This window comes from Bos indicus x Bos taurus, chromosome 7, assembly GCF_003369695.1.
Source record: "Bos indicus x Bos taurus breed Angus x Brahman F1 hybrid chromosome 7, Bos_hybrid_MaternalHap_v2.0, whole genome shotgun sequence".
Lineage (NCBI taxonomy): Eukaryota > Metazoa > Chordata > Mammalia > Artiodactyla > Bovidae > Bos > Bos indicus x Bos taurus.
In genome coordinates, this window is record NC_040082.1 from 105,099,746 (window position 1) to 105,125,578 (window position 25,833).

At 51.0% G+C, this 25,833-nt stretch overlaps 1 protein-coding gene across 4 annotated transcripts; it reads left to right on the plus strand.

The window, feature by feature from the left end:
- The first annotated feature begins 1,401 nt into the window (after nt 1-1,401).
- B3GNT3 (UDP-GlcNAc:betaGal beta-1,3-N-acetylglucosaminyltransferase 3) lies at nt 1,402-21,454 on the plus strand. Of its 4 annotated transcripts, none has more exons than XM_027548224.1 (4): nt 1,402-1,541; nt 14,877-14,936; nt 16,616-17,232; nt 19,903-21,454. In XM_027548224.1, exons 3-4 carry the CDS (start codon nt 16,666-16,668, stop codon nt 20,452-20,454), a joined length of 1,119 nt encoding a protein of 372 aa, XP_027404025.1. In that variant the 5' UTR covers nt 1,402-1,541; nt 14,877-14,936; nt 16,616-16,665; the 3' UTR covers nt 20,455-21,454. The 4 variants fall into 4 exon arrangements, with proteins under 4 accessions (XP_027404025.1, XP_027404028.1, XP_027404027.1 ...); XM_027548226.1 differs by lacking the exon at nt 1,402-1,541 and adding an exon at nt 8,777-9,406; XM_027548225.1 differs by lacking the exon at nt 1,402-1,541 and adding an exon at nt 14,044-14,065.
- Nucleotides 21,455-25,833: the final 4,379 nt, after the last annotated feature.

Sequence of the window (25,833 nt, forward strand, 5' to 3'; positions counted from 1 at the left end):
CCCTGGCTGTAATAAGAGACTCCAACTTCCTACCAGGCCGGCCAGCCAGGCTGGGAGAGCCTGGTCAGCTCCCAGGGCCCACACATTTGGGGAGGGGAGGTTGGGGAGAGGGATGACACAGGAAGGGGGCCCTTGCCTGATGTGGAGGGGGATGGGCAGAGGCACACCCACCAGATCTGTTGTCTGATTAAGCTCTCCTACCCGGCTCTTGTGCAGAAGGAAATGGCAACCCACTCCAGTATTCTTGCCTGGAGAGTCTCATGGACTGAGAGGCGTGGGGGACTACTGTCCAGGGGGTCCCAAACAGTCGGGCAGGACTAAAGCTAAAGCGACTTGACCATGCACACACACGGGGCTTGTGAACGCAGGAAACCCGAGGGGCCACATCCTTTAAAGAGGAACTTTAAACCAGGAAACCTCAACGGGTTCCATAGTTCAAAGGTTTGTCATTGCGAAAAAGTGCAAGAGCTAGGGTCTCTGGGGCCCAAAAGTGTTAGTCGCTCAGTTGTGTCCGACTCTTTGCGACGCCATGGACTGAAGCCCATCAGGCTCCTCTGTCTAAGGACTTCTCCAGGCAAGAATACCGGATTGGGTAGCCGTTTCCTTCTCCAGGAGATCTTCCGACCCAGGGATCTGATGCCCCCATTTGAGGCAGACATTTAATGTCATCGCTCTTCAACTCCCGCAGAGTAGCTCATGCAGTTGCTCTGTGCTGACCTTGCTCCCCAGACCTGTCCCAGCTGGACGAGCCCGGGTGTAGTTCCTCCATTTTACAGATGAGGAAACTGAAGTGCAGCCAGGACCTGCTCCTCTTCCTCCTAGGGAGAAAATCGCGATGGGGAAGGAAGTAGAGGATGGCTTGAATCACCACCTGGCTTACACCTGTGGACTGGAGCTCTCCTCCGCAACCCGACCCATCTAATGTGCCAACACCAGAAAGTTCTAGACACTCAAACGCAGCACAGGCAGGGTTCGCATCTTGGCCAGCCCCAACCTCAAGAATCTTCCAATGCCAGCCCGCGGCACCCGGACGTCTGGGGGCTCCGGATAGATTATGGAGTTCTGAAATATTGTAACCCCTTGAAGAGCCACTGGGATCAACTCGCCTCCTTGCTCCCCCACCCCACCCCCTCGACACACACACCCTCTTAATAATTTCTTATCGAACACATGTTGGACCAATCCTGGGGCCCTTTGCCAGAGATAGGAAGGCGCCTCTTGCGTATCTCCAGCCTCGGAGTGCTCACTCTCTGGCTCCAGGCTCCCTCAAATGGGGTCTGGGGCCAGAATAGGGTCGGGGGAGGTTAGAAGCCGCGGGGTTGGCGCGATCCGGCCAGTGGAGGGACAGGGGCGGGGCCGGGGAGGGAAGGGGCGGGGCCGGCCGGAAAACCAACCCGGCCCTCCTGGAACGCGGTTCAGCTAGGGTGTGGGGTCCGGCCGGAGGCTTGAAGCCTGGAAGGGCGGGGCCTCGCGCTTAAGTGAAACTCTTCCTCCTGCTCCGGAGCAGGATAAGGGGTCGGAGGCTGGACGGTTGTCTAGGGGTAAGTACTGGGGCCCCTGAGGATCTAGTGGAACTCTGGTGGAGGGGCGGAGTCGGGGCTCTAGGGAAACCTGGATTGGTCCCTGGGGTCGCGGTATCCCGCTGCGTGTACCCTGAAGTGTGGTGGTGGTTTAGTCGCTAAGTCGTGACCAACTCTTGCGATCCCATGGGGGCGGATCCCATGGGGGGAGATCCTGGAGCCCCGGGTCTCAATAACCCTGTTGCCGTCACCCATCGGTAATAGTAGTCGCCTGCTTCCCACGGCCGAATCAGTCCTGGCCTCGAAGGAAGCCTCATTCACGCCTGGGCAATGGAGGGACACCGAGGCCCCTGATCCTGTAAGTGTCCCGTTGCAGCCGTGGTGCACAAAGTGAAGCCACCCTGGACCCCCACCTCCCGCCTTCCTCTTAGGACAGAGTGGGAACCGAACGAAGAGTGGAGTGCGCTTTGTACACGCTGGCCATTACTATTACTGTTATCGTTATTGTTGAGATTGTTAGCACGCTGATTGGGAGGGTCTGTGCAGAAACAGCAACAGCCTTGTCAGGCGCTGCACCTGGTTCCCTCGCGGGACCCCAGCTCACAGTTGCCTTTGGGATTCATTCAGGTCCTGGTCATTCAGGCCTAATTCATTCAGGTCAGCCAGTGCCTGGCTATATAGCTTGCTTCTGATTGCTCCTGCTCTCTGAATGCACCTCAGTGTCCCCTCTGTGGGGCAGCAAAATGACCTAGCTTCCACGAGGATGCCTGAGCGGTTAGCCTGCAAAAGCTTTTATGGTGGGGGCGCTTCTGGCCACTGAAAGACCTCAAGCAACTGACTTGTATGTCTCTGAGCCTTGGCTTCCCTGTATGTCAAGTGGGGCTCATGATGTGGAACTGTGGTGAAGGTGAAATAAGAGCAGCAGCCAAACTGTGGGGCCACAGAAAGCCAGCCATCCCCATGAATATATTAGTAACTATAATTATTACATTGCATCATTAGCCATCTTTATGGCTTCTCCACCAACTTTCCCTCTGGGCCCGATTTTTTTTTTTATGGCCACTTTTCAGATGGAGAAACTGAGGACCTGTTCCCCTTCCCCCCGACCCTCTACCCCGGCCTCTCCTGCCCCTTCTCCCTGCTGCTGCTAAGTCACTTCAGTCGTGTCCGACTCTGTGCGACCCCATAGATGGCAGTCCACCAGGCTCCCCCGTCCCTGGGATTCTCCAGGCAAGAACACTGGAGTGGGTTGCCATTTCCTTCTCCAATGCATGAAAGTGAAAACTGAAAGTGAAGTCGCTCAGTCGTGTCCGACTCCCAGCGACCCCATGGACTGCAGCCTACCAGGCTCCTCCGTCCACAGGATTTTCCAGGCAAGAGTACTGGAGTGGGGTGCCATCGCCTTCTCCACTCCCTCTCCCTACCCCTACCCTTATCCCCTATCCCTTGGGCCAGGGCCTCCTTGTCCAAATCTGGAATTCAGGACCCAGGGGAAGTTTGCTGGATTTGGAACTCGCCCTGGGGCCACATGGGCTTCCCCTGGTGGCTCAGATGGTGAAGAATCTGCCTGCCATGTAGGAGACTTTGTTTTGATCCCTGGGTCGGGAAGATCCCCTAGAGAAGGGAATGGCTACCCACTCCAGTATTCTTGCCTGGAGAATCCCATGGACAGAGGAGCCTGGTGGGCTACAGTCCATGGGTCGCAAAGAGTCTGACACTGAGCGACTAGCCACACACTTCCAACTGGGGCCGCAGCTTTCTCCCACAGCCCTGTCTGTTCCCAAGGTGGCCGCCAGCATTGGTGGTTTAATGGTGAGTATAGCTGCCTTCCCAGGTGGCCACCATGCCAGACAGGTCTGAAGAGTCCAGAGGAAGAGGTGTGGCCCCTGCGTTAGGCTACTGGGCCCCCACCTCTTAGCTGCGTGTGTGAACAGCTCATGTTTGCACAGCCCAGCCCAGACACCCTCCCTTCACCTCTCCCTCAGCCCAGAGTGTGAAGATTGATCCCTAACAACAGAGTGTGAAGATTGATCCTCTGGGTGTAGGGGAGGGGCCACACACCTCTGAGGAGGGGCCTTGGAGCTTCTCTCCTCCAAGCCAGACCGTGGGGAATCCAGACAAGCCGGCTTGGCCCAGGGACCCTAGGGCTGGGCTGGGTTAGCCCAAGGGGAGGAGATAAGGTGTCACTGAGTCTTCTTTTCCTGCCAATGGCCTCTGAGGCTCAGAGTGGGACAATAGTTTGCCCTCCAGCCCCCATGACCCCAGGAGGATGCACTGTGGTCCCTCCACCTGATGGGAATCTGGTTCAGCTTGATTGACCCCCATGATAGGGAAACTCACTACCAACATCACAAACTAAAGGAGATCCCACCAGGTGGTGGTTAAAGGCAGGGAATGGGCTACCACTTAACCTCCCTTGAATGAGTTCCTTGACCTCTCTGTGTTTCAGTTCTCCTAGGAAACGAAATGACGCTAACGTAGCCCTACCCCAGCGCAGGTGCGCAATGCAGGTGGAAAGGCTGCCTGCAAGACCTGCATGTTAACTCTATCTTTGATTATGTTCTCATTCATGACATTTATTGATCGTTGCATGCGAGAAATTAACAAGGCCCGGAAAAGGGCCCTGACCTAGTTTGAGAGTCCTTCAGAAGGTTCCCAGGGGTTCAGTTTCCATATCAGCCCTGGATCATGGGAAGAGTTGAAGCCTTGATCTGCGATGCATGGCCTGCCTCCCCCAGCCTCAGTTTTCCCATTGAAGAAATGAGCCCAGAGATGCCCTTTGTGGCTTATCCGGGGGCAGGGCTGGCATTTAATCAGGGGCCTATGTCCAGCCTCAGAATCCTTCCTGGGCTCATCCCAGATACCCCGGGCAGTTTCTGCAGTAGGTGAGGGCTGGCTCATTCAATGAGTCATCCATTAGGAGCCCTGGGACCTGGAAACAGGACTCAAGGGTCTAAAGGGCATGTGTTGCCCCCTCCCACCCTTTCTTCCACACCCAGGGGTTCACCAGAGTGAATGTTGGGCGTATATTTGCATAAAACCCACTCATACACCTGGTAAGCAATGTCAGCTCATAATGAGCCATTCTTAGAAATTATCTTTACTGGGCTTTCGCTCCTTTTTATTCCTGTTTACAAAAGCAACCCATGGTTCTTGTAAAAAGGGACCAGCCTATCATTGCTGGAAGGCCAAACTGGTATGAACCAGTGAGGGGTCACCCACAGTCCAGGTGGTCAGTGTTCAAATTCCAGCAGCCTGGCCTCTGGTAAGTGGATGCCCTCTCTGTGCTCACCTGACCCCCCACCCCCAGGAACTGGGACCTCCCTGGGAGGCTCACTGAGAGCTACAGAGGCCCATCCACAGGCCAGCGATTCGCACCCTTTCCTGCAAGCACCCCCGACTCCCATCCTTGGGCTTTCCTGGAAAATTGTCTTAATCGATACTTCTGTCCCCTATTAGCCCATCACCTCCCTGACAATGGTAACGGTGATTTGTCTCCCTCGACTTGGCTGGGTGCCTAGAACCTAGAGTAGGGCCTGGTATACATACACTGGGTGTTCACCTCAGAGCTGACCAGATGTGACTAGTGTGCAAGTCATATCAATAGCTGGTGCTGCTCTAATATTGTTACTGTTGGCACTATGTTGGCACTTCATAACTGTGTGTGTGACTTGGAGGAAAAGTCACCGCTTGGTCCTCTAGCCTCTCCCAGGGCTCAGGGGGTTATATATACAAATCGGGTTCTCCTGTCACCCCAGAATGTTTCAGGTCCCCATCCCCATACAGATGCCAGCTGAGGGTTGTTGGGGAGAGGAGGAACAAGGAAAGCCCCAGTGGCTGATATTTAGCACGTGCTGAGGGTAACCATGAGTGGTCAGCTGACACCAGGCGGCTTTGGACAGGGGATGCTGAGGCCTGGAGTGGGAAGGGACAGCTGTTTGCCCCGAGTCTGCAGATGGCCAGTAGCAGCTGGGTCAGGCTTTCCTACTCCCAGGGGCCACCATGGCAGCTTCCGAAGCATCAGCTTTCTTGGTCCTCACACCTGCTGGGTGAGAGGGGAACGAGCCCTCATGTTCCTGACTTAAAAACGGAGCCCAGGGCCTGGGCTGTTTGGGAGCACCTGGGACTGGAGGGTAGGAAGTGGGGCAGGTGGCTGTGTGTCTGACAGGTCTGGAGAAGGACCCGGGATTCACCCTCTTCAAACCTCAGTGCTCTCATCTGCAAGTTGGGAGTCTCGTGTGGGAAATCACCTTGACATGACCTCCAAGTTGGCGCCAGGCACGCCTTCACCATCTGTGAACTAGTGCCGGGTGGGGCTGCGGGGCTGGCCCAGACCCCCAAGGATGCTAACCTGGATGGTGTGGCATTCTCACTTCCCCACGTGTCCCAGGGCTTCACTGGTGGCTCAGACGGTAAAGGATCTGCCTGCAGTGTGGGATACCTGGTTTCAATCCCTGGGTTGGGAAGATCCCCCGGAGCAGGGCATGGCTACCCACTCCAGTATTCTTACCTGGAGAATCTTCATGGACAGAGGAGCCTGGCAGGCCACAGTCCATGGGGTGGCAAAGAGTCGGACACGACTGAGTGACTAAGCACGCGTGTCTCAGCCTCTCTGTCTTCCTGGCCTCCCAAGGGACAGTGACAAGAACAGGTGAGAATAGAGGTGCCTGGACCCACACATGCCCGGACCTTGCCACACCTTGGCTGCCGCTTGGGGGTGTAGACAGAGGATGGGGGCTACAGCACTGTTACCAGTGAGAGGGTAACAGGCAGGAAGGCCAGCAGTGTCCAAACGGAGGAGATAGGCTGCAAATGTCAGACGTTTTTCTCTATCTTAAGCGACAGAAGGAAACAAACTAGCGATATTTTTTCCTTCTCTGATGCGGCTGCCACTGGTAAGTCGCCTCAGTCACGTCCAACTCTGTGCGACCCCATAGACGGCAGCCCACTAGGCTCCTCTATCCCTGGGATTCTCCCGGCAAGAACACTGGAGTGGGTTGCCATTTCCTTCTCCAATGCATGAAAGTGAAAAGCGAAAGTGAAGTCACTCAGTCGTGCCCGACTCTTAGTGACCCCATGGACTGGAGCCTACCAGGCTCCTCCATCCATGGGATTTTCCAGGCAAGAGTACTGGAGTGGGGTGCCATTGCCTTCTCCATACAAATTTAAAAAGGAGGTTTCTCTTAAAATACTGTGTTGCCATAATGACACCTGGTTTCACCTGAAGTTAACAAGTTTTCAAACCTTGAGTTAACCGATGTATTTTTCTTATGAAAATGTTTGTCTTAAGCTATGTTAATGTCATTCACCCCAGACTCTGCCTTCAATTCGGTTTGCCTAATGGCTCAGAACCTACTTGACAAACCAGTGTGTTAGACATTGTCCCCTAATCTATGTAAAGGAAACTATTTGTATGGTAATCTGCCCTTCTACAAGATTCAAGTCAATCGTTTTACGGCCCAGGATGACTCATCTGGTGCCAAGATTATTCCAAAATACATTTTATGGATGAGGGGCCTGGTGCCATTCTGAATTTTAAGACATTTCTTTCTTTAATTAACAGACTGCTAGTGACTATATAACATCCAGCTGAAGACTAGCAGGGGGATCCTCTTTCTGCCCCCTTCTGATGCCTATGTCAGAAGCTTTCTCTATCTCCTTTATACTTTAATAAAACTTTATTACACAAAAGCTCTGAGCGATCAAGCCTTGTTTCTGGCCCCGGATTAAATTCTTCTCCTCCGGAGGCCAAGAATCCAGGCATCTTTTCGTGGTTCAACAACAACCTTTCACCAGTGGGGGTTCCTAATTAATTCTGCTGAGTGATTGGCCTCTTTTGCACATCTAGTGTCTCATGAATTTTCAATAAGTTATTAACAAGAAGTACTGTGTATGTATACATGCAATGAATCAATACTGTTCAGTGAGCATGTCTCTTGGTGCCTCGGGGCTGTTTAGTGGCTGGTCCATATCATATTCATTATGATAACATGCATATTCATTAGGGCTTCCCTGGTGGCTCAGTTGGTAAAGAACCCACTGGCAATGCAAGAGACCCAGGTTTGATCCCTGGGTAGAAAAGATCCCCTGGAGAAGGAAATGGCAGCCCACTCCAATATTCTTGCCTGGAGAATCCCATGGACAGAGGGGCCTGATGGGCTGCAGTCCTTGGGGTCGCAAACAGTTGAATACAATTATGATAATATGCATATTCATTAATGCATAACAAATGCACCTTGCAACTCTTAATTGTTGCCTTATAACTATTTCATGTCTTATAAATACTGAGTGTCTCCTGTATAGTTAGTGGGTCATTCATATTTAACACTTCTTGCTCATTAAATACACCGTGAATCTATTTCAGTGCCAGGAATATTTGGCCCTTTCACATGTTAAGAAGGAGTCAGGGATATTCAGTGCTTCTTGGTCCTGCCCCCTTGGCTCCACGGTTGGGCTTGCTGATTTACCAGGACTGAATCACTGCATCCTCTAGGGTCCTGAGTAGGGAACGGTGACAGTCGTTGTCTGCCATGGGGTTAGGCTGAAACGACACGCAAGGAAATAGCCGATACGGGAATTATCATTAGTATTTTTGCCCGTACAACAAACAGCAGCAAGTGTCACCTGGGGACTGAGCTGTGAGTGCCTAGACGCTGGGCCCCATTTCTGGGACTCCATGTTGGCTGGGGAAATAAACAGGAAAGAAGCGAGTAGATTTGTCCAGTGGTGGAGCCAAGGTGGGGTGGTTTAGTTGGGAGGCCGGGGCCTCTCTAAGGAGATAATGTTGGACGGAGGCCTGAAGATCAAGGAGAACCAAGGGAAGAGCAGGAGGGAAGGGCGTCTGAAGTGGAAGGTGCAAAGGCTCTGTGGCAGGGTCAAGCCTGGGTTTTGAGTGCGTGTGTGTTTAGTCGCTCGGTTGTGTCCCACTCTTGGTGACCCCATGGACTCTGGGGCCCACCAGGCTCCTCTGTCCATGGAATTCTCTAGGCAAGAATACTGGAGTGGGTTGCCATTTCCTTCTCCAGGGGATCTTCCCGACTCAGGGATCGAACCTCGGTCTCCTGCACAGCAGGCAGATTCTTTACAGTCTGAGCCACCAGAGGTTGTGTGTAGCTGGAGTGGAGGAGAAGGGGCAGAGGTCATGGGCGGGGGGAGAAGGGGGTTGAGAGCACCCAAGAGAGGGGAGCATTATCGATTCAGTGGACGTGAATTTGAGCAAACTCCGGGAGATGGTGCAGGACAGGGAACCCTGGTGTGCTGCAGTCCGTGGGGTCACCAAGGTCTAGACACGGCTGAGCGACTGAACAGCAAGAGGCAGAGGCCATGGGTCTCAGTCAGGGGGAACAAGAGGCTTTGCCGTGTGCAGTGGAAGAAGCAGGCTCTGGGTGATGGTGAACTTGCAGTGGTGCATGGAAGGCAAACAGCCCCCGGCAGGATTGGCTGGTATTGCAGTGCGGGGTTGGGTGATGGGCCTTGAGAGTCAGCCTGGACATCACTGCTATAACTCTCTACATAGTGGCACTATGAGCTAGAGGGAGGAGGCCCTGCCAAGTGCAAGCAATAGACTGATGTGTTCATCCATCAGATACCCGGGGGGTCTTCCTGGTGTACCTGCCATCGTGTGCCAAAGGCTCTTGCCCAGACCCTGTACCTGGGTCACTTGCTGTCCCATAACATCCCCTTGTGAAAGGCTCAGAGACCTCCCACATTTTCTTCTGCCTGGTCCATTCTTCTCTTTCCCCCACATCCAGGTTTCAATTTGTTTTCTTTTTTTTGGCTACGCTGCGCTGCATACAGGATCTTAATTCCCTGACCAGGGACTGAACCCATGCCCCCTGCAGTGGAAGCACAGCCTCTGAACCACTACACCTCCGGGGAAGACTCAGGTTCTAAATTTTGATTACTCCCTTCATCCTATTTGCTGAACTCACCCACATCCCTGAACCCTGCCAGCCAGCCCCTATCCAGGTCCCCAAATTCTTGCTGCCCTGACCTCTAACTCGGGCCCTGATTGCACTTCCCCGCTCAGCAGCCACAGGGAACATCTTCAAAGCATAACTCAGTCTCTGTCCCTCCCCTACTCACACACCCTCCATGGCTCCTTACCGGCAACACAAGAGCTGTTTCCAGGCCCCATTTCCTGCTCCTCCCCCTGCCATCCTTGGCAACCCTGCCTTCATCTTCCCCCTCCTCCTCCTCCTCCCCCTCCTCGGCTTCAGCCACACCACTTCCTGCCTCTCCCTTCAAAAACCTGAAGTTGTGCCTACCTCAGGGCCTTGGCACTTGCTGCACCCTCTGCCTAGAATGTCCTCCTCCCAGGGCTCTGCCCACGTGATTTCCCTTCATCCTTAAGGGGATCCGCAGGCTGGTCAGGTCCCTTCCCTGCCACGGATCCCTTTGTCTTTGACAGCATTTAACACGGTTGCAACTAAAAGAACCACCTCGTGTGTTGATATCATAAGAGAGGGGCTGACTTGGGCGTGGCTGTGTCCCCAGCATCTTGCACATAGTAGGTGCAGAGTAAATACTCTGTGGCCCACAAGTCAGTGCAACAAGTGAAACAACAGGATTACTGCCTATTCCTAGGTTCACTCACCAGTCCCCCCCACCCACTCCCTCCTTCCCCCCAGCATGCCCCACCTGCTCACCAGGTTCTCAGTCCTACATCAGATGTTTAGCACATGGGTTCCTTGTGACAGATTCTGGAGGGACGTCCAGGTGGGAACTACAGGGTTCCCACCCATCCGGATTCTGTGTTCCAATCCTGCCTTATGCTGAGCCTCATTATCCCCATCTGTAAGTAGGGGTTCTGGGGGCATTAAAGGATCCAGGACCATAAGCCAAGGTTACTGAGGTTGTCCCCACATAGTCAGTGTATGCCAAGCCCTCTGCTACTTAATATAGAAAGTGACCCATTGTGTGTTTATAGGGCAAGGCATGTTCTCAGTACTTCCCTCTGCTAGCAAAGAAATAGATGCCCCAGAGGAAGTGCCTAACCAAGTTCAACTCTGAGCAAAGAGGGACCCTTCAACAAGGAATCGGGCCTCTCTGCTCACATACATTTCATGGCTCTCTATTACCCCCAGGAAAGAACCCCAGTACTCAGTTTGGCATTCAAGGTCTTTATGGGGTCTGGCCCCACCTCTTAGCCTCAGAAATCAACCCCTCTCCAAATTCTGCTTTTCAACCAAATAAACCACATGATTCCTTGAATAGTCTGTTTTCTTTCTCTAACTTGCTTTTGCATTCACCCTCCTATCTGAACGCCCTCGGTGAACTCATATGCGTCCTTCAAAACCTCAGCCTCAATACCCCAATCCATTCTTCTGGCCCAGACCTGAAACCACAGGTGTCTGGATTTGTCTCCCCAAGTCTGAGAGCTTCTGGAGGGCCAGGCCCAGGGCTGAGGCTTCTCAGTTCCTCCAGAATCTGTTTGTTGAATGAATGAATGTTTCATATGTGTGCTTTGGGGTAAGAGACTACAACACCCTTCTTAGGACTGAAGAACTTGGAGACAAAGTGGGTTTCTGCGGCAATGCAAGTCACCTGCTGGGCCACCTTAGGATGACTCTCTGAGCTTCACTTCCCCAGCTATGGAGTGAGGGTGGGGATTCTCCCAGAGTTATTCAGACCCCCAGACTTCAAAGTGAGCAGCTATTTCGGTTTCTACAAGTCCGGTCCTTCCCAGTCTGGAGAGGGTAGACAGCAGAATTTTGGGGTGGGGTGGAGGGTCAGAGAATTGAAAGCAGGCCTGAGAGGAACTTCTCACCAAGAAGGACTTCTCACCCAGCCCCCCAACAAAGGTCCCAGAATTGCTGCATAGCTGCTTGGAGGAAGTAATGCCAAGGGATTCCCCAACTGGGCCCCTAAGACCCAGTCTTTCCCACAGTAGGTGTGAGGTCATTACCTCTTTAAGAAAGTAAAGCCTATAAGGGGAGATTGGGGACCACGTGGGGTACCATCCACTGAGATACCCAGCAAGGTATTCTGGATCAGTGAATCCCCAGTACTCTCAGCCTGACTGAAAGGGAGCCCCAGGGGTTCTTTTTTATGCCAATCTGGATGTGGGATGTTGTGAGTTCGGAAATATTTCCTGCTTGAAGTTTCAAGGGGCCATGAGTCAGCACTGAGGGTGACCTTGGTGGATGAAAAAGGGAAGGAGAACTGGGGTGCATTAATAGAGGTCTAGTGTAGGGAGAAGGGGAAATGAACTTCCATCCCCTCCCCTGCTCCCAACCTGAACTCTCAGATCCCAGTCAGGAGACTCACAGAGACTGGGAGATGGAGTCTCTGTAAGCTCCCTCCATTTTAAGAAGAGATCTGGCAAGAAAAAGTTGGGAATGCAGGTAGCCAACAAAGAGTGAATGTTTCATATGCAAAGAGTTCTTACAAGTAAAGAGGAAAGAAAGTGCAAGGAAAAGAACAAGCATTAATGGAATTAATTAGAACCAAATGACCACCCTCAAGAGGTTCTCTTTTGCCCGGACACTGATCCCTGTAATATGAGCCACTTAGTCATTTTATCCCTTCTCATTCCTTCCCCCTTCCCAATGCCCAGGTTTGGCTGAATTGTTTTTCTTGTTTAGTGGCTAAGTTGTGTCTGACTCTTTTCTGACCCCATAGACAGTAGCCTGTCAGGCTCCTCTGTCCGTGCAATTTCCCAGGCAAGAATACTGGAGTGGGTTGCCATTTTCTTCTCCAGGGGATCTTCCTGACCCAAGGATTGAACCCCTTTCTCCTGCATTGGCAGGTGGATTCTTTATCACTGAGCCACCAGGGAAGCCTGCTGAGTTGTAGGTATTCCTATTTCACTGAATTATTTTTCTTTGCTATGGGAACTAAACACATTCCCAGCTAAGGGATCTTTGGCCATTTAGGTTTGATTTTCTATTTAAATAGAAATAAACACTAATAAATCTCAAATACTCCATCCAGGGAATTTATCTAAACCTATATCAAGGTTCTGTGTCCAGCCCTCATTCCCCTCTTTGAATCCATCCTCCTTTTCAATTCTCTATTCCGTTTCTTATTTATTTAAATAAGACCAGGATTTCTCAATCCTGACAACATTGACGTTTGGAACTGGATCATTCTCTGTTGTGGGGGCTGTCCTGTGACCTGTAGGATGTTCATTTAAGCAGCATCTCTGGCGTCCGCCCACTCCATGCCATTAGCAGCCCCATATCTCTACCCTCCCCCAATCATGACAACCAGAAATGTCCCCAGACGTTGCCCAGTAAATATCCCCTGGGAGCAGAATAATCCCTGGTTGAAACTGATTTAGACTGTAAATGAATTCACCCTCTGAATGAAGGTGTCTGAGTTAGAAGTTGGGGTCCCATGTGTCTTCCAGCATCTGTGCGTCTCTGGCCACCAGTGTCACCAAAGAACATTGTGACATCTGTCGTCTGATTTTTGGTGACTTGGGCTTTCTATTGCAGCTCCTGAGTTTTTTGCCCCCATCCTTGGAGCTCAGGAATCTGCCAGGTTTGCCTGAAACACTCCTTTCTTGTGGTCCACTCTGAACTCAGGCTCCTCTTCAGCTCAGGAAAATGTCCTTCTTGGATTTGTTCATTCTTGCATCACATTTGTCATTTCCAAGATTGTGATATGTCCTTTTAGGACTCACAGACCTGCCCTCCAGATGATGAAACCACCCCTTCTCAGGCCGGCAGCCAAGCCGGGGACACACAGCAATAAGACAGGCTCTGTGCCACGAGCAGACAGGGTCCCTAGCTACTCAGACTCCACTGACTCATCCGCACCTCCGGGCCTTTGCACTTGCTGTTCCTTCCCTGGTATCCTCCTGCCCTCCTCCCACATCCACCGACCTCAGCCATGCTGGCTCCTCTGTGCCATTCACATCCCACTTAAATGTCATCTCAAAATCCACACTCCACACACACCAGACCCCATTTCCTCCCAAGTCATTTCACTGACGTTTTTATTTAGTGTTTATTCCCCCCTGGAGAGTGTGGGTCCCAGAGTGGCAGAAATGTTGAGGTAACCCATGCCTGTTCATCACTGGGTCCTCAGCTCCCAGGAGGTGCCTGGCACATAGGACAAGCACTAAATATTGGCTTGAATGAATGTATAAAGTCATTCCGAGAGTCTATATATACGTTGGTATGTTTGGCCACACTGTGGGGTTTCCAGGATCTTAGTTCTCCAGCTGGGATTGTGCACTTTGCAGTGGGAGCGAGTAGTCCCGACCAGTGGACCACCAGGGAAGTCCCAAGAGTCAATATTTTTTCAGAATCTTTGGCATTTGAGCATTCATTCATTCGTTCAATACTCATTTACCGAACACCCACTATGCACGAAGCACAGTTCTGGGGGCTGGGGATAGAATGGTGAACAAGACATTTCATGGAGCTCGTGTTCTGGTGGAGAAGATGGATGAAAAGCAGTACCTTTTTAAAGTTTTATCATGTATTTTAGGAGATGAAAGGGGCTTCCCTGGTAGCTCTCCTGGTAAAGGATCGGCCTGCAATGCAGGAGACCCTGGTTCGATTCCTGAGTCAGGAAGAACTGCTGGAGAAAGGGTAGGTTGCCCACTCCAGTATTCTTGGGCTTCCCTGGTTGCTCAGGTGGTAAAGAATCTGCCTGCAATACCAGAGACCTGGATTTGATCCCTGGGTTGGGAAGATCCCCTAGACAAGGGAATGGCTACCCACTCCAGTATTCTGGCCTGGAGAATTCCACGGACTACATAGTCCATGGGGTCGCAAAGAGTGGGACACGACTGAGCAACTTTCACTTCACTTCAGAAGATGAAAAGCGCTGTGGAAGACAGAAAAAGTGGGCTGAGGTGGAGGATCCGGGGCTGCCAGTGAGACGATGTGTCCTGAGGAGGTGTTCCTGAGACGGGGACATTTGAGCAAAGACAGGAAGGGGGTGAGACAGGGAATGTGTGGAAATCTGGGGAATCGGGCAGAGGAGACAGCCTGCGCAGAGGTCCTAAGGCAGGACCATTTTTGAGGTCCTCAGCATGTTTGAGGTTAAAATCCCAATCACATTCTTACATAGGGTTAATTCCCATTTAACGCTGAAGCTCAGAGAGGTCAAGCTTCTTTCCCAAAGTCACACAGTAGAACTTGTAGAGTGGAGTCTGAGCCCTTTCTTGGGGACATACCTGGCCAGACAGTCCTTGGCTAGGCAGTGTGCAGAGATAATGATGGGCACATTGGGGAAACGACCTCATGGATCAGGGAAGGAAGCCCTGTCCCCAGCACCAGCACGCTTTTGTGGCTCTAGATAAGATGGGAAACTCTTGCTCTTAGGGAAGAGCTGGTTGAAGTTGCTTAGAGCTGGAGGGGCCTAGGAGGATCTGCTGACTGCCCTACGGTGTTTCAGGTGCCAAAGGGGAGAACGAGGGGACCCCAGACCAGCACGGACTTCCTGAAGCAATCTGAGGTAAATGCTGAGGTTCACATAGTCATTCAACAAACACTGGTCGAATGCCCACTAGGTGCCAGGTGCCAGGAGCTCTCCTCACACCCGCACAACCCAGTGACTTGGGGGTTGCTCACGTGTCTCCTTTATAGCTGAGGATACTAAGGCCCCAGGTATGAAGGGCACACAGCCAGGGAGTGACGGAATTGGGATTGAAACCCAGGAATGTGGCTCCAGGGGGCACCTTTTTGAGATAAGCCAGTAAGCGTTTAATGGATCGGTAGGTCCTGCCTTGGGTCTAATTTAGCATTTTCATGCTGTTCATCTTCACATTTAGGGCCGGAACACAGCACAGATACCACCTTTTCAGACAAAAGGACATCAAGGGAGTCCAGGGAAGCCTGGGAAAGGATCTGAACAGGAGACCAAGGGCTCTGCATAGATATGGGAAAGGAACTCTTCTAGGAGGAGGGGTTTTGATGGATGAACAAGAGTTTGCCAGAAAGAAACTAAGTGAACTTACTTTTATTCATAAATTATTCATTCAGACACTCCTTGCTTCCCCTGTGTGTCTGCCTCATGCTGGGCAATGCCAGGACCCTCAAGGAGCCCTCAGGCTTAAGAAATCAAAGTCAGATACAGACACCCTCATGGAACCATGACTGAGCCAGAGAGGGCCATGGGACTAGAGGTGGTGAATAGGGAACCAGGACTCTTCCTGAGGGGTCAAAGAGGGCTTCCAGGAGAATGGATCATTTGAGCCCAGAGAATGGATCATTTGAGATGGGCTTTAGAAGAGAAACAGGAGTTTGCCAAAGAAGATAGCATTGTTTGAGACATGCTGAGCCTGAGAGGTCTGTGAAGAGCCAGGGCCCATGTTCATTCAGCTCAGTGTGTGTTAGTCCCTCAGTCACATCTAACTCTTTGTGACCCCATGAACTAGAGCCCACCAGGCTCCGCTGATTATGAGATTCTCCAGGCAAGAATGCTGGCGTGGATTGCCATTCCCTTCTCCAGGAGATCTCCCTGACCCAGGGGTTGAACCTGAGTTTCCTGCTTTGGAAGAAATTCCTTATCAACTGAGCCATCAGGAAAGTCCATGCTCAGCTCACAGGACCATTAAAAATAGTCATGGGACTTCCCTGGTGGGCCAGGAGTTAAGACTCTGTGCTTCCACCACAGTGGGGAGCAGGTTCAACCCCTGGTGGGGGAACTAAGATCCCACATACAGTGCCCTGCTACCAGAATGTAGAATGAGTGATGGTTATATCAGAAGCTCAGAGCTTCCTGGAGGGGCAAGTGAAAAGGGAAGCAGAAAGGATCCCAGCAGCTCTCAGCTACTAAAAGGGGAGTTCTCTGTCTCTTTCTCTGGGAGGCTCCTGAGCCATCTCTGAGGCTGGAACATAAAGAGGGCCAGGTTGGATGTCGAGGATTCTGGGCACACTGAATCTAGGAGGCTCCCGTTGGCATCTCCGTGCCTGTTTTCTCTGTAAATATTGATCCCCAGTAGGCCCTGGGCAACAGTCAGAGCCAAATGGGGTACTGGAGGGGGTGGGGGGCAGGGGAATCTCGGGGTAGGTTTCAGCATTTTACCGACTTGAGCAACTGTAAGGCTGCAACCAGGCGCTGGCGTCCACAGGTAGCTCGGGAAAAGCGCTTGGCCCCTCTGGCAACTGTTCAGCGACTGTTATTGTCTGCAGGAGCTCCCCAGGGGTCTCCTCGGACCACTCCGGAACTCCGGTGGACCACAATGAGGTGTTCCCGTCCCCTGCGGAAAGAGGCGGGCCTGGCTCTGCTTCTAGCCACCTTCACCCTCCTTCTCTTAAGTCTGCACTGGTCACCACCCACCTGCCCCCACCTGAAGGAGCCGCCGCGCGCCCCCAAGGCTCCTGACTGGCCCTCACCGCACTTCCGCGCCCCGCCCGCCCCTTGCCAGCCCAACACCTCCTTGATGTCCCTGCCGGACTTCGCAGGGCAGCCGCCGCACATCCGCGACTTCCTGCTGTACAAACACTGCCGCGACTTCGCGTTGCTCCAGGAAGTGCCACCCGACAAGTGTGCGGACCCTGTCTTCCTGCTGTTAGTGATCAAGTCCTCGCCCAGCAATTACGAGCGCCGGGAGCTGGTCCGGCGCACGTGGGGCCGTGAGCGCCAGATTCTCGGTGTCCAGCTGCGCCGCCTCTTCCTGGTGGGCACCGACTCCAACCCGCTGGAGGCGCGAAAGGTCAACCGGCTGCTGGCCATGGAGGCGCGGACACACGAGGACATTCTGCAGTGGGATTTCTATGACACATTCTTCAACCTCACGCTCAAGCAGGTTGCCTGGGGGTGGTGGTGGGGGGAGGGGCGGGGGGGGCGGGGTGTCACCTACTTGGGGCCACCTGTCCTTCCTGCCCGAAGTTGCTACCATCTCCTCTGAGGGGTACTAGAGACCAGAATCCCCCTCACCCCCAGCCCCTCTACTGTCCTTATAGTGATCTGAAGTCTTCTTTATCCAGGAAAGGCAGGGAGAAAGGACAGTGTGGTATGAGCTTGCAAGCCTGGCTTTCCAAGCCTTGATGACCTGGGTTCAAACGTCTTATTTGCTGTTTGCCCTAGATGATCATTCACTTCTCTGTGCCTCAGTTTCCTCATCAAGGAAATGGGATATTAATTGGACTCATTCACCTCTGAGGGCTACAGTGAGGATTATATGAGGTTTTATTTATTTATTTATTTGGTGGTACAGCATGCAGGATCTTGATTTCCTCCATCTGGGCTCAAACCTGCGCCTCCTGCAGTGGAAGCTCAGAGTCTTAACCACTGGACCGCCAGGGAAGTCCCTGAGATGATATTATATTTATAAAGTTCCTAGGCCAGTGCCAGGTAGGGTTTCCCAGGGGGAGCTAGTGGTAAAGAACTCACCTGCCAATGCAGGAAATGCAAGAGACCTGGCTTTGATCCCTGGCTCAGGAAGATCCCTTGGAGGAGGGCATGGCAACCCACTCCAGCATTCTTTCCAGAGAAATCCCATGGACTGAGGAGCCTGGTGGGCTGTAGTCCATGGGGTCGCAAAGAGTCGGACATGACTGAGCGACGTCCCACAGTGGGGAACACCAGACAGAGCACACTTTGTTTCTTTGTTCTGGTCTGAATCCCTCTGAGGCTCAGGTCTGTGCAGTAGATATTCAACAAAGACCTTTCTGATGAAGAGAAACCATGAGAAGTCGAGGTCATCTTGCTTATGCTCAGAGGAGGAATTGAAGGCTCCAAGGACCCAACCAGCTTGGGGGGGTAGGAGGGATGGAGCAAGCTGAGTAGAGATCCAGGTTGAAAGAGACCCAGTGCAGATTCCTGCTCATAGTAAGTACAGAAAGGTCTGGGTTCAAGACCTTGAACAATAGACCATCTCTGTTGTGTGACCTTACTCAAGGCGCTTTCTCTGGAGAGCCTCTATTTTCTCATCTGTAAATGGGGTTGAAGACCACACCTGCTTCCTAAAATTGTATTAAGGATTCAAGGTAGGGCAGACACTGAGCAAGTACTGGCATGCAGCAATAGTTGTTACGAAGGTTACTAAAGCCAAGGTGGGCAGAGGACCCAGAACCTCTTAATGCAAAACATAACAGCCTGTGATAAACGTCAACTTGACAAACATGAATCCAGAGTCTACGAAGTGTTGACCCCCTCCTGGGTGCTGATGGCATATAGGAGAGACACAGCTCCCACCCAGCGGCAGTCCAGAGTCTGGTGGGGGAAGTACTGAAGCGTTAGTTGCTCAGTCATGTCTGACTCTTTGCAACTCCGTGGACTGAAGCCTGACAGGCTCCTCTGTCCATGGGATTCTCCAGGCAAGGATACTGAGGTAGGTAGTCATTAACTTTTGCAGGGGATCTTCCAGACCCAGGGATTGAACCTGGGTCTTCTGCATTGCAGGCAGATTCTTTACCATCTGAACCATGGTAGGGGAAGTAGATGTTATATAAGAATCATACAAGTAATTCTGTGATGGCAGTGCTTGGCAAGGCAGAGTGAGAAAGAATAGCAATAAATGTAAATAAGACAATTTTCAAGCACTTCTTGGTACATTCAGTTCAGTTCAGTTCAGTCGCTCAGTCGTGTCCGACTCTTTGCAAACCCATGAATCACAGCACGCCAGGCCTCCCTGTCCATCAGCAACCCCCGGAGTTCACCCAGACTCACGTCCATCGAATCAGTGATGCCATCTAGCCATCTCATCCTCTGTCGTCCCCTTCTCCTCCTGCCCCTAATCCTTCCCAGCATCAGAGTCTTTTCCAATGAGTCAACTCTTCGCATGAGGTGGCCAAAGTACTGGAGTTTCAGCTTTAGCATCGTTCCTTCCAAAGAACACCCAGGGCTGATCTCCTTCAGAATGGACTGGTTGGATCTCCATGCAGTCTAAGGGACTCTCAAGAGTCTTCTCCAACACCACACTTCAAAAGCATCAATTCTTCGGCGCTCAGCCTTCTTCACAGTCCACCTCTCACATCCATACATGACCACAGGAAAAACCATAGCCTTGACTAGACGAACCTTTGTTAGCAAAGTAATATCTCTGCTTTTTAATATGCTATCTAGGTTGGTCATTACTTTTCTTCCAAGGAGTGAGTGTCTTTTAATTTCATGGCTGCAGTCACCATCTGCAGTGATTTTGGAGCCCCCAAAAATAAAGTCTGACACTGTTTCCGCTGTTTCCCCATCTATTTCCCATGAAGTGATGGGACATTACAAAGCATCATCTCTGAAGATCCCCAACACTCCAGGAGGTAGGTCTTATGACAAGTCCTGTCTGGGAAGTTGAAAACTGAGGCACCGAGAGGGGGCTGTTGGTTGCAAAGATCATCCCACAGAGTGAATTACTGAACCCAGGTTAGCCTGACTGGGGGCTACTGGGGTGGCCGATAGGGACCCAAAGCCGATAGCCCAGGCATCAAGCCCTCATGCCCTGTCTACCACCCCACCCCCACCCCACCCCCGATCCTTGCAGGTGCTCTTCCTACAGTGGCAGAAGACACGGTGCACCAATGCCAGCTTTTTGCTCAACGGGGATGATGACGTCTTTGCCCACACAGACAACATGGTCGCCTACCTACAGAGCCACAACCCTGACCACCACCTCTTTGTGGGCCACCTGATCCACGATGTGGGCCCCATCCGGATTCCATGGAGCAAGTACTACGTGCCAAAGGTGATCATGGAGGAGGAACACTACCCGCCCTACTGCGGGGGTGGTGGCTTCCTACTGTCCCGCTTCACGGCCACCGCCCTGCGCCACGCCTCCCGCACCCTGGACCTCTTCCCCATCGATGATGTCTTCCTGGGCATGTGCCTGAAGCAGGAGGGCCTGGAGCCTGCCTCACACAGTGGTATTCGCACAGCTGGTGTTCAGTCCCCTTCCAGCCGCCTGTCCTCCTTTGACCCCTGCTTCTACCGAGAGCTGTTGCTGGTGCACCGCTTCTTACCCTATGAGATGCTGCTCATGTGGGATGCACTGAGCCAGCCCAATGTCACCTGTGGCAGGCAGGGACAGGTCTACTGAGGTGGTGTCGATGCCCCCAGCCTTGAGGCTACTATCTCCATCCCTATGGAAAAGGCAGCATCTTCCATCCAGGAAGCTGAGACCTTTGTCCTCCTAAGTAGGCGGAGCTAGGAGGGTACTAGGGAGGGCTTGATGAGTGAATCATCTGGCCAGTGAACTCCTACACATCCTTCAAAACCTACCTGGTACTACCTAGACCATGTTCCATCTTCCTCCCTAGATTCTCAGCTGGAGGGACCGTCTCTTTCCATGGCTGTTAAGGGCAGAAGCACTTCTGCTCAGGTCCCAGCTACTGCTGCTACATCCATTCCTTTTCAGTGTCCCACCTCCTAGCCCTAACTTTCATCACGGGCTGAACCCTAAGCAGTGGCCAGCTGCTTCTCGGTCATGAACCTGCTGTGGTAGGTGAGTTCTGGCCATGGTTCAAGGCCAATTGAGAACTTCTGGGTCCACACATAGCTGAAGGGAGAGGGATTTTTCAGCTAGAGAGAGGGTTACTGTTCTCCATGCCTCTCCAGATCTTGGACCCCTCAGATGGTGGGAGGGGCCAGAAAGGCTGTGAACGTGACTGCCTCCTCCCCGTTTATGGCGTCAATCGCTCTAATAGTGGGAATATTGAGCAGCGGAGGGAGGCAGCTATCTGTCTCAGGCTATGGGAGCTCAGAGTTTCTGGTGTCCCTGGCAGGGCCCAGCACCCACATCTGTGCTCCCCAAGATTTCAGGGAAGAGTAATGAAGCCAGACTGGGTCCAAGTCCTGCATACACACTCTTTTGTGCCCAGAGAAGGGGGATATCCAGGTATTTGGGACGCCTAAGTTCCCAGTCTGGCCCCCACCCCAGTGTGTCTCTCCCACTGAGGAGATCCAAGTGAACTGGTGACCCCCCACCCTGCTACCCTCAAACAGGTGTCTGAAATGGGCTTCACAGGAATTGGGACGGTGGCAAGGGGGGTCTCACTGCAGAGAGCAGACCTCAGGGAATAAAATGTTTCACAAAAGAATTTGAGGTCTTTTGTTTTCACAGTGATTTACAAGTTTTAAATCAGATCAGTCTACATTCATCCTTAAAATCTTATTTCCAGAAGAAAATATACCCCAGTAAAAATAGGGCATGGATGAAGAAGTTATAGACCTTCTGTCAGGCAGATCTCACGTTATCCCCCCACCTGCTCACACACCCTCCATGGCTCCCTATTGCCTTCAGCTCGTATTGTTGCAGGAAGAGGGACACCTTCCAGGGTCTGAGAGTGAGCTCTTGTCTAACATTTGGAAAGGAACTGTCCGAGGAGACACGTGTGCTGACAAAGCAAGAGACTTTGTTGGGAAATGGCACCTGGGTGGAGAGCAGCAGGGTAAGGGAATGCTGGAGAACTGCTGTGCCACGTGGCTCACAGTCTCAGGTTTTATGGTGATGGGGTTAGTTCCCCATGAGTTGAGGTTGCCTTTGACTAATCATTCTGACTCAGAATCCTTCCTGGTGGTGCCCGCATTGCTCAGCCAGGATGGATGCCAGCGAGGATTCTGGGAGGTGGTTGGACACGTGATGTCTTCTTTTGACCTTTTCCAAATTCTTCTGGTTGATGGTGGCTTATTAGTTCTGCATTCCTTACAAGGACCTTACAAGGACCTCCTGTCATAAAATAACTCACGCAAATGGCTGCTATGGTGCCTGGCCAGGGTGGGCAGTTTCAGTCAGCATGCTTTCTCCTAACAATATTACCTCCCCAGACTGATTCTCACTGCCAGTTTAGTGGCAGGCTCAGGAAAGAGGGACACAATGTAGAGAGTGCTCCTCTCTCTACATGGGACACTGGACCCACCCGCTGCTGGCCAGGCTCCTTGTGAATGCTCCCACCCGCCCTCCCTCTCTTCACTGGGTTCACCTCCTCCCACTGGGACTACAGTTCTGTCCCCTTCCTCTGTCCCCTTCCTTGTGTCTCTGCTTTTTTTTTTTCAATTTCATTTTATTTATTTTTGGCTGCACTGGGTCTTTGTTACTGCACAAGGGCTTTCTCTAGTGGTGGCGAGCAGGGGCTCCTCTTCATTGTGGAGCACAGGCTTTAGGCGCATGGGCTTCACTATTGTCCTGCATGGGCTCAGTAGTGACGGCATGCATGCTCAACAGTTGGTGCACACAGGCTCAGTTGCTCCATGGCACGTGAGATCTTCCTGGACCAGGGATCAAACCCATGTCCACTGCATTGGCAGGCAGGTTCATAACCACTGGATCACCCGGGAAGTTCCCCTTCTGTCATACTGTATGCTACACACCTTGCCCTGTACTCCTCCTCCAGCCCCTGGGAAAGGTCAGTGGGCACTGAGCCACCTTATAGTGAGAAAACAAACCTGTGAACAGTGAAATAGGAAGTTACCAGAAGTGGTAAGAACTTTGAAGAGAATTAAAGTGAGGTGAAAGAAATCAGTCCTGAATATTCACTGGAAGGACTGATGCTGAAGCTGAAATTCCAAAGGTTTAGCCACCTGATGCAAAGACTCAGTCATTGGAAAAGACCCTGATGCTGGGAAAGATTGAAGGCAGATTAAAGACATCACACATGACAGAGAATAAGATGATTGGATGGCATCACCAACTCGATGGACATGAGTTTGAGTGAGCTCCAGGAGTTGGTGATGGATAGGGAAGCCTGGTGTGCTGCAGTCCATAAGGTCACAGAGTCGGACATGACTGAGTGACTGAACTGAACTAAACTCCCAAAAATAGTTGGAATAATCCTCCCACTGATTAGCATATGAAATTACCCAGCCTACAAAAACCAACCATGCCAAATTCCAGGGCTGCACTCACCCTTTGCAATGGCCCACACTCTGTCTGGAGTGTGCTTCTCTCTGTATATGATTAAATCCACTTCTTAAAATCTCTTTGTCTCTCACTGAACTCTTTCTGTGATGAGATATCAAGAGCCAGAGCTTCATTAGGTTCTGAAACCAGGTATCGTGGGTTTTGGCTGGGTTTAAATCCCAGTCACGTGGGTCCAAGTCCCAAGCAGGGTTTTGGCTGGGTTTGAGAACCAGCAGACAGAATGATCTCTGTTTGTTTCCAAGGCAAACCATTCAATATCACAGTAATCCAAGTCTATGCCCCAACCAGTAATGCTGAAGAAGCTGAAGTTGAATGGTTTTATGAAGACCTACAAGACCTTCTAGAATTAACATCCAAAAAAGATGTCCTTTTCATTATAGGGGACTGGAATGCAAAAGTAGGAAGTCAAGAAACACCTGGAGTAACAGGCAAATTTGGCCTGGGAGTACGGAATGAAGCAGGGCAAAGGCTAACAGAGTTCTGCCAAGAGAATGCACTGGTCATAGCAAACACCCTCTTCCAACAACACAAGAGAAGACTCTACACATGGACATCACCAGATAGTCAACACCGAAATCAGATTGATTATATTCTTTGCAGCCAAAGATGGAGAAGCTCTATAGAGTCAGCAAAAAAAAAGACCAGGAGCTGACTGTGGCTCATATCATGAACTCCTTATTGGCAAATGCAGACTTAAATTGAAGAAAGTAGGGAAAACCACTAGACCATTCAGGTATGACCTAAATCAAATCCCTTATGATTATACAGTGGAAGTGAGAAATAGATTTAAGGGATTAGATCTGATAGACAGAGTGCCTGATGAATTATGGATGGAGGTTCATGACATTGTACAGGAGACAGGGAGCAAGACCATCCCCATGGAAAAGAAATGCAAAAAAGCAAAATGGCTGCCTGGGGAGGCCTTACAAATAGCTGTGAAAAGAAGAGAAGCGAAAAGCAAAGGAGAAAAGGAAAGATATAAACATCTGAATGCAGAGTTCCAAAGAATAGTGAGGAGAGATAAGAAAGCCTTCCTCAGCGATCAATGCAAAGAAACAGAGGACAACAACAGAATGGGAAAGACTAGAGATCTCTTCAAGAAAATTAGAGATACCAAGGGAACATTTTATGCAAAGATGGGCTCAATAAAGGACAGAAATGGTATGGACTTAACAGAAGCAGAAGATATTTAAGAAGAGGTGGCAAGAATACACAGAACTGTACAGAAAAAACCTTCATGACCCAGATAATCACAATGGTGTGATCACTCACCTAGAGCTAGACATCCTGAAATGTGAAGTCAAGTGGGCCTTAGGAAGCATCACTACGAACAAAGCTAGTGGAGGTGATAGAATTCCAGTTGAGCTCTTTCAAATCCTAAAGATAATGCTGTTAAAGTGCTGCACTCACTATGCCAGCAAATTTGGAAAACTCAGCAGTGGCCACAGGACTGGAAAAGGTCAGTTTTCATTCCAATCCCAAAGAAAGGCAATGCCAAAGAATGCTCAAACTACTGCACAATTGCACTCATCTCACACGCTAGTAAAGTAATGCTCAAAATTCTCCAAGCCAGGCTTCAGCAATATGTGAACCGTGAACTTCCTGATGTTCAAGCTGGTTTTAGAAAAGGCAGAGGAACCAGAGATCAAATTGCCAAAATCCACTGGATCATCGAAAAAGCAAGAGAGTTCCAGAAAAACATCTACTTCTGCTTTATTGACTATGCCAAAGCCTTTGACTGTGTGCATCACAATCAACTGTGGAAAATTCTGAAAGAGATGGGAATATCAGACCACCTGACCTGCCTCCTGAGAAATCTGTATGCAGGTCAGGAAGCAACAGTTAAAACTGGACATGGAACAACAGACTGGTTCCAAATAGGAAAAGGAGTTCGTCAAGGCTGTATATTGTCACCCTGCTTATTTAACTTATATGCAGAGTACATCATGAGAAACGCTAGGCTGGAAGAAGCACAAGCTAGAATCAAGATTTCCGGGAGAAATATCAACAACCTCAGATATGCAGATGACACCACCCTCATGGCAGAAAGTGAAGAGGAACTCAAAAGCCTCTTGATGAAAGTGAAAGTGGAGAGTGGAAAAGTTGGCTTAAAGCTCAACATTCAGAAAACTAAGATCATGGCATCTGATCCCATCACTTCATGGGAAATAGATGGGGAAACAGTGGAAACAGTGTCAGACTTTATTTTTGGGGGCTCCAAAATCACTGCAGATGGTGACTGCAGCCATGAAATTAAAAGACACTTACTCCTTGGAAGTAAAGTAATGACCAACCTAGATAGCATACTAAAAAGCAGAGATATTACTTTGCCAACAAAGATCTGTCTAGTCAAGGCTATGGTTTTTCCTGTGGTCATGTATGGATGTGAGAGTTGGACTGTGAAGAAGGCTGAGCACCGAAGAATTGATGCTTTTGAAGTGTGGTGTTGGAGAAGACTCTTGAGAGTCCCTTGGACTGCATGGAGATCCAACCAGTCCATTCTGAAGGAGATCAGCCCTGGGATTTCTTTGAAAAGAATGGTGCTAAAGCTGAAACTCC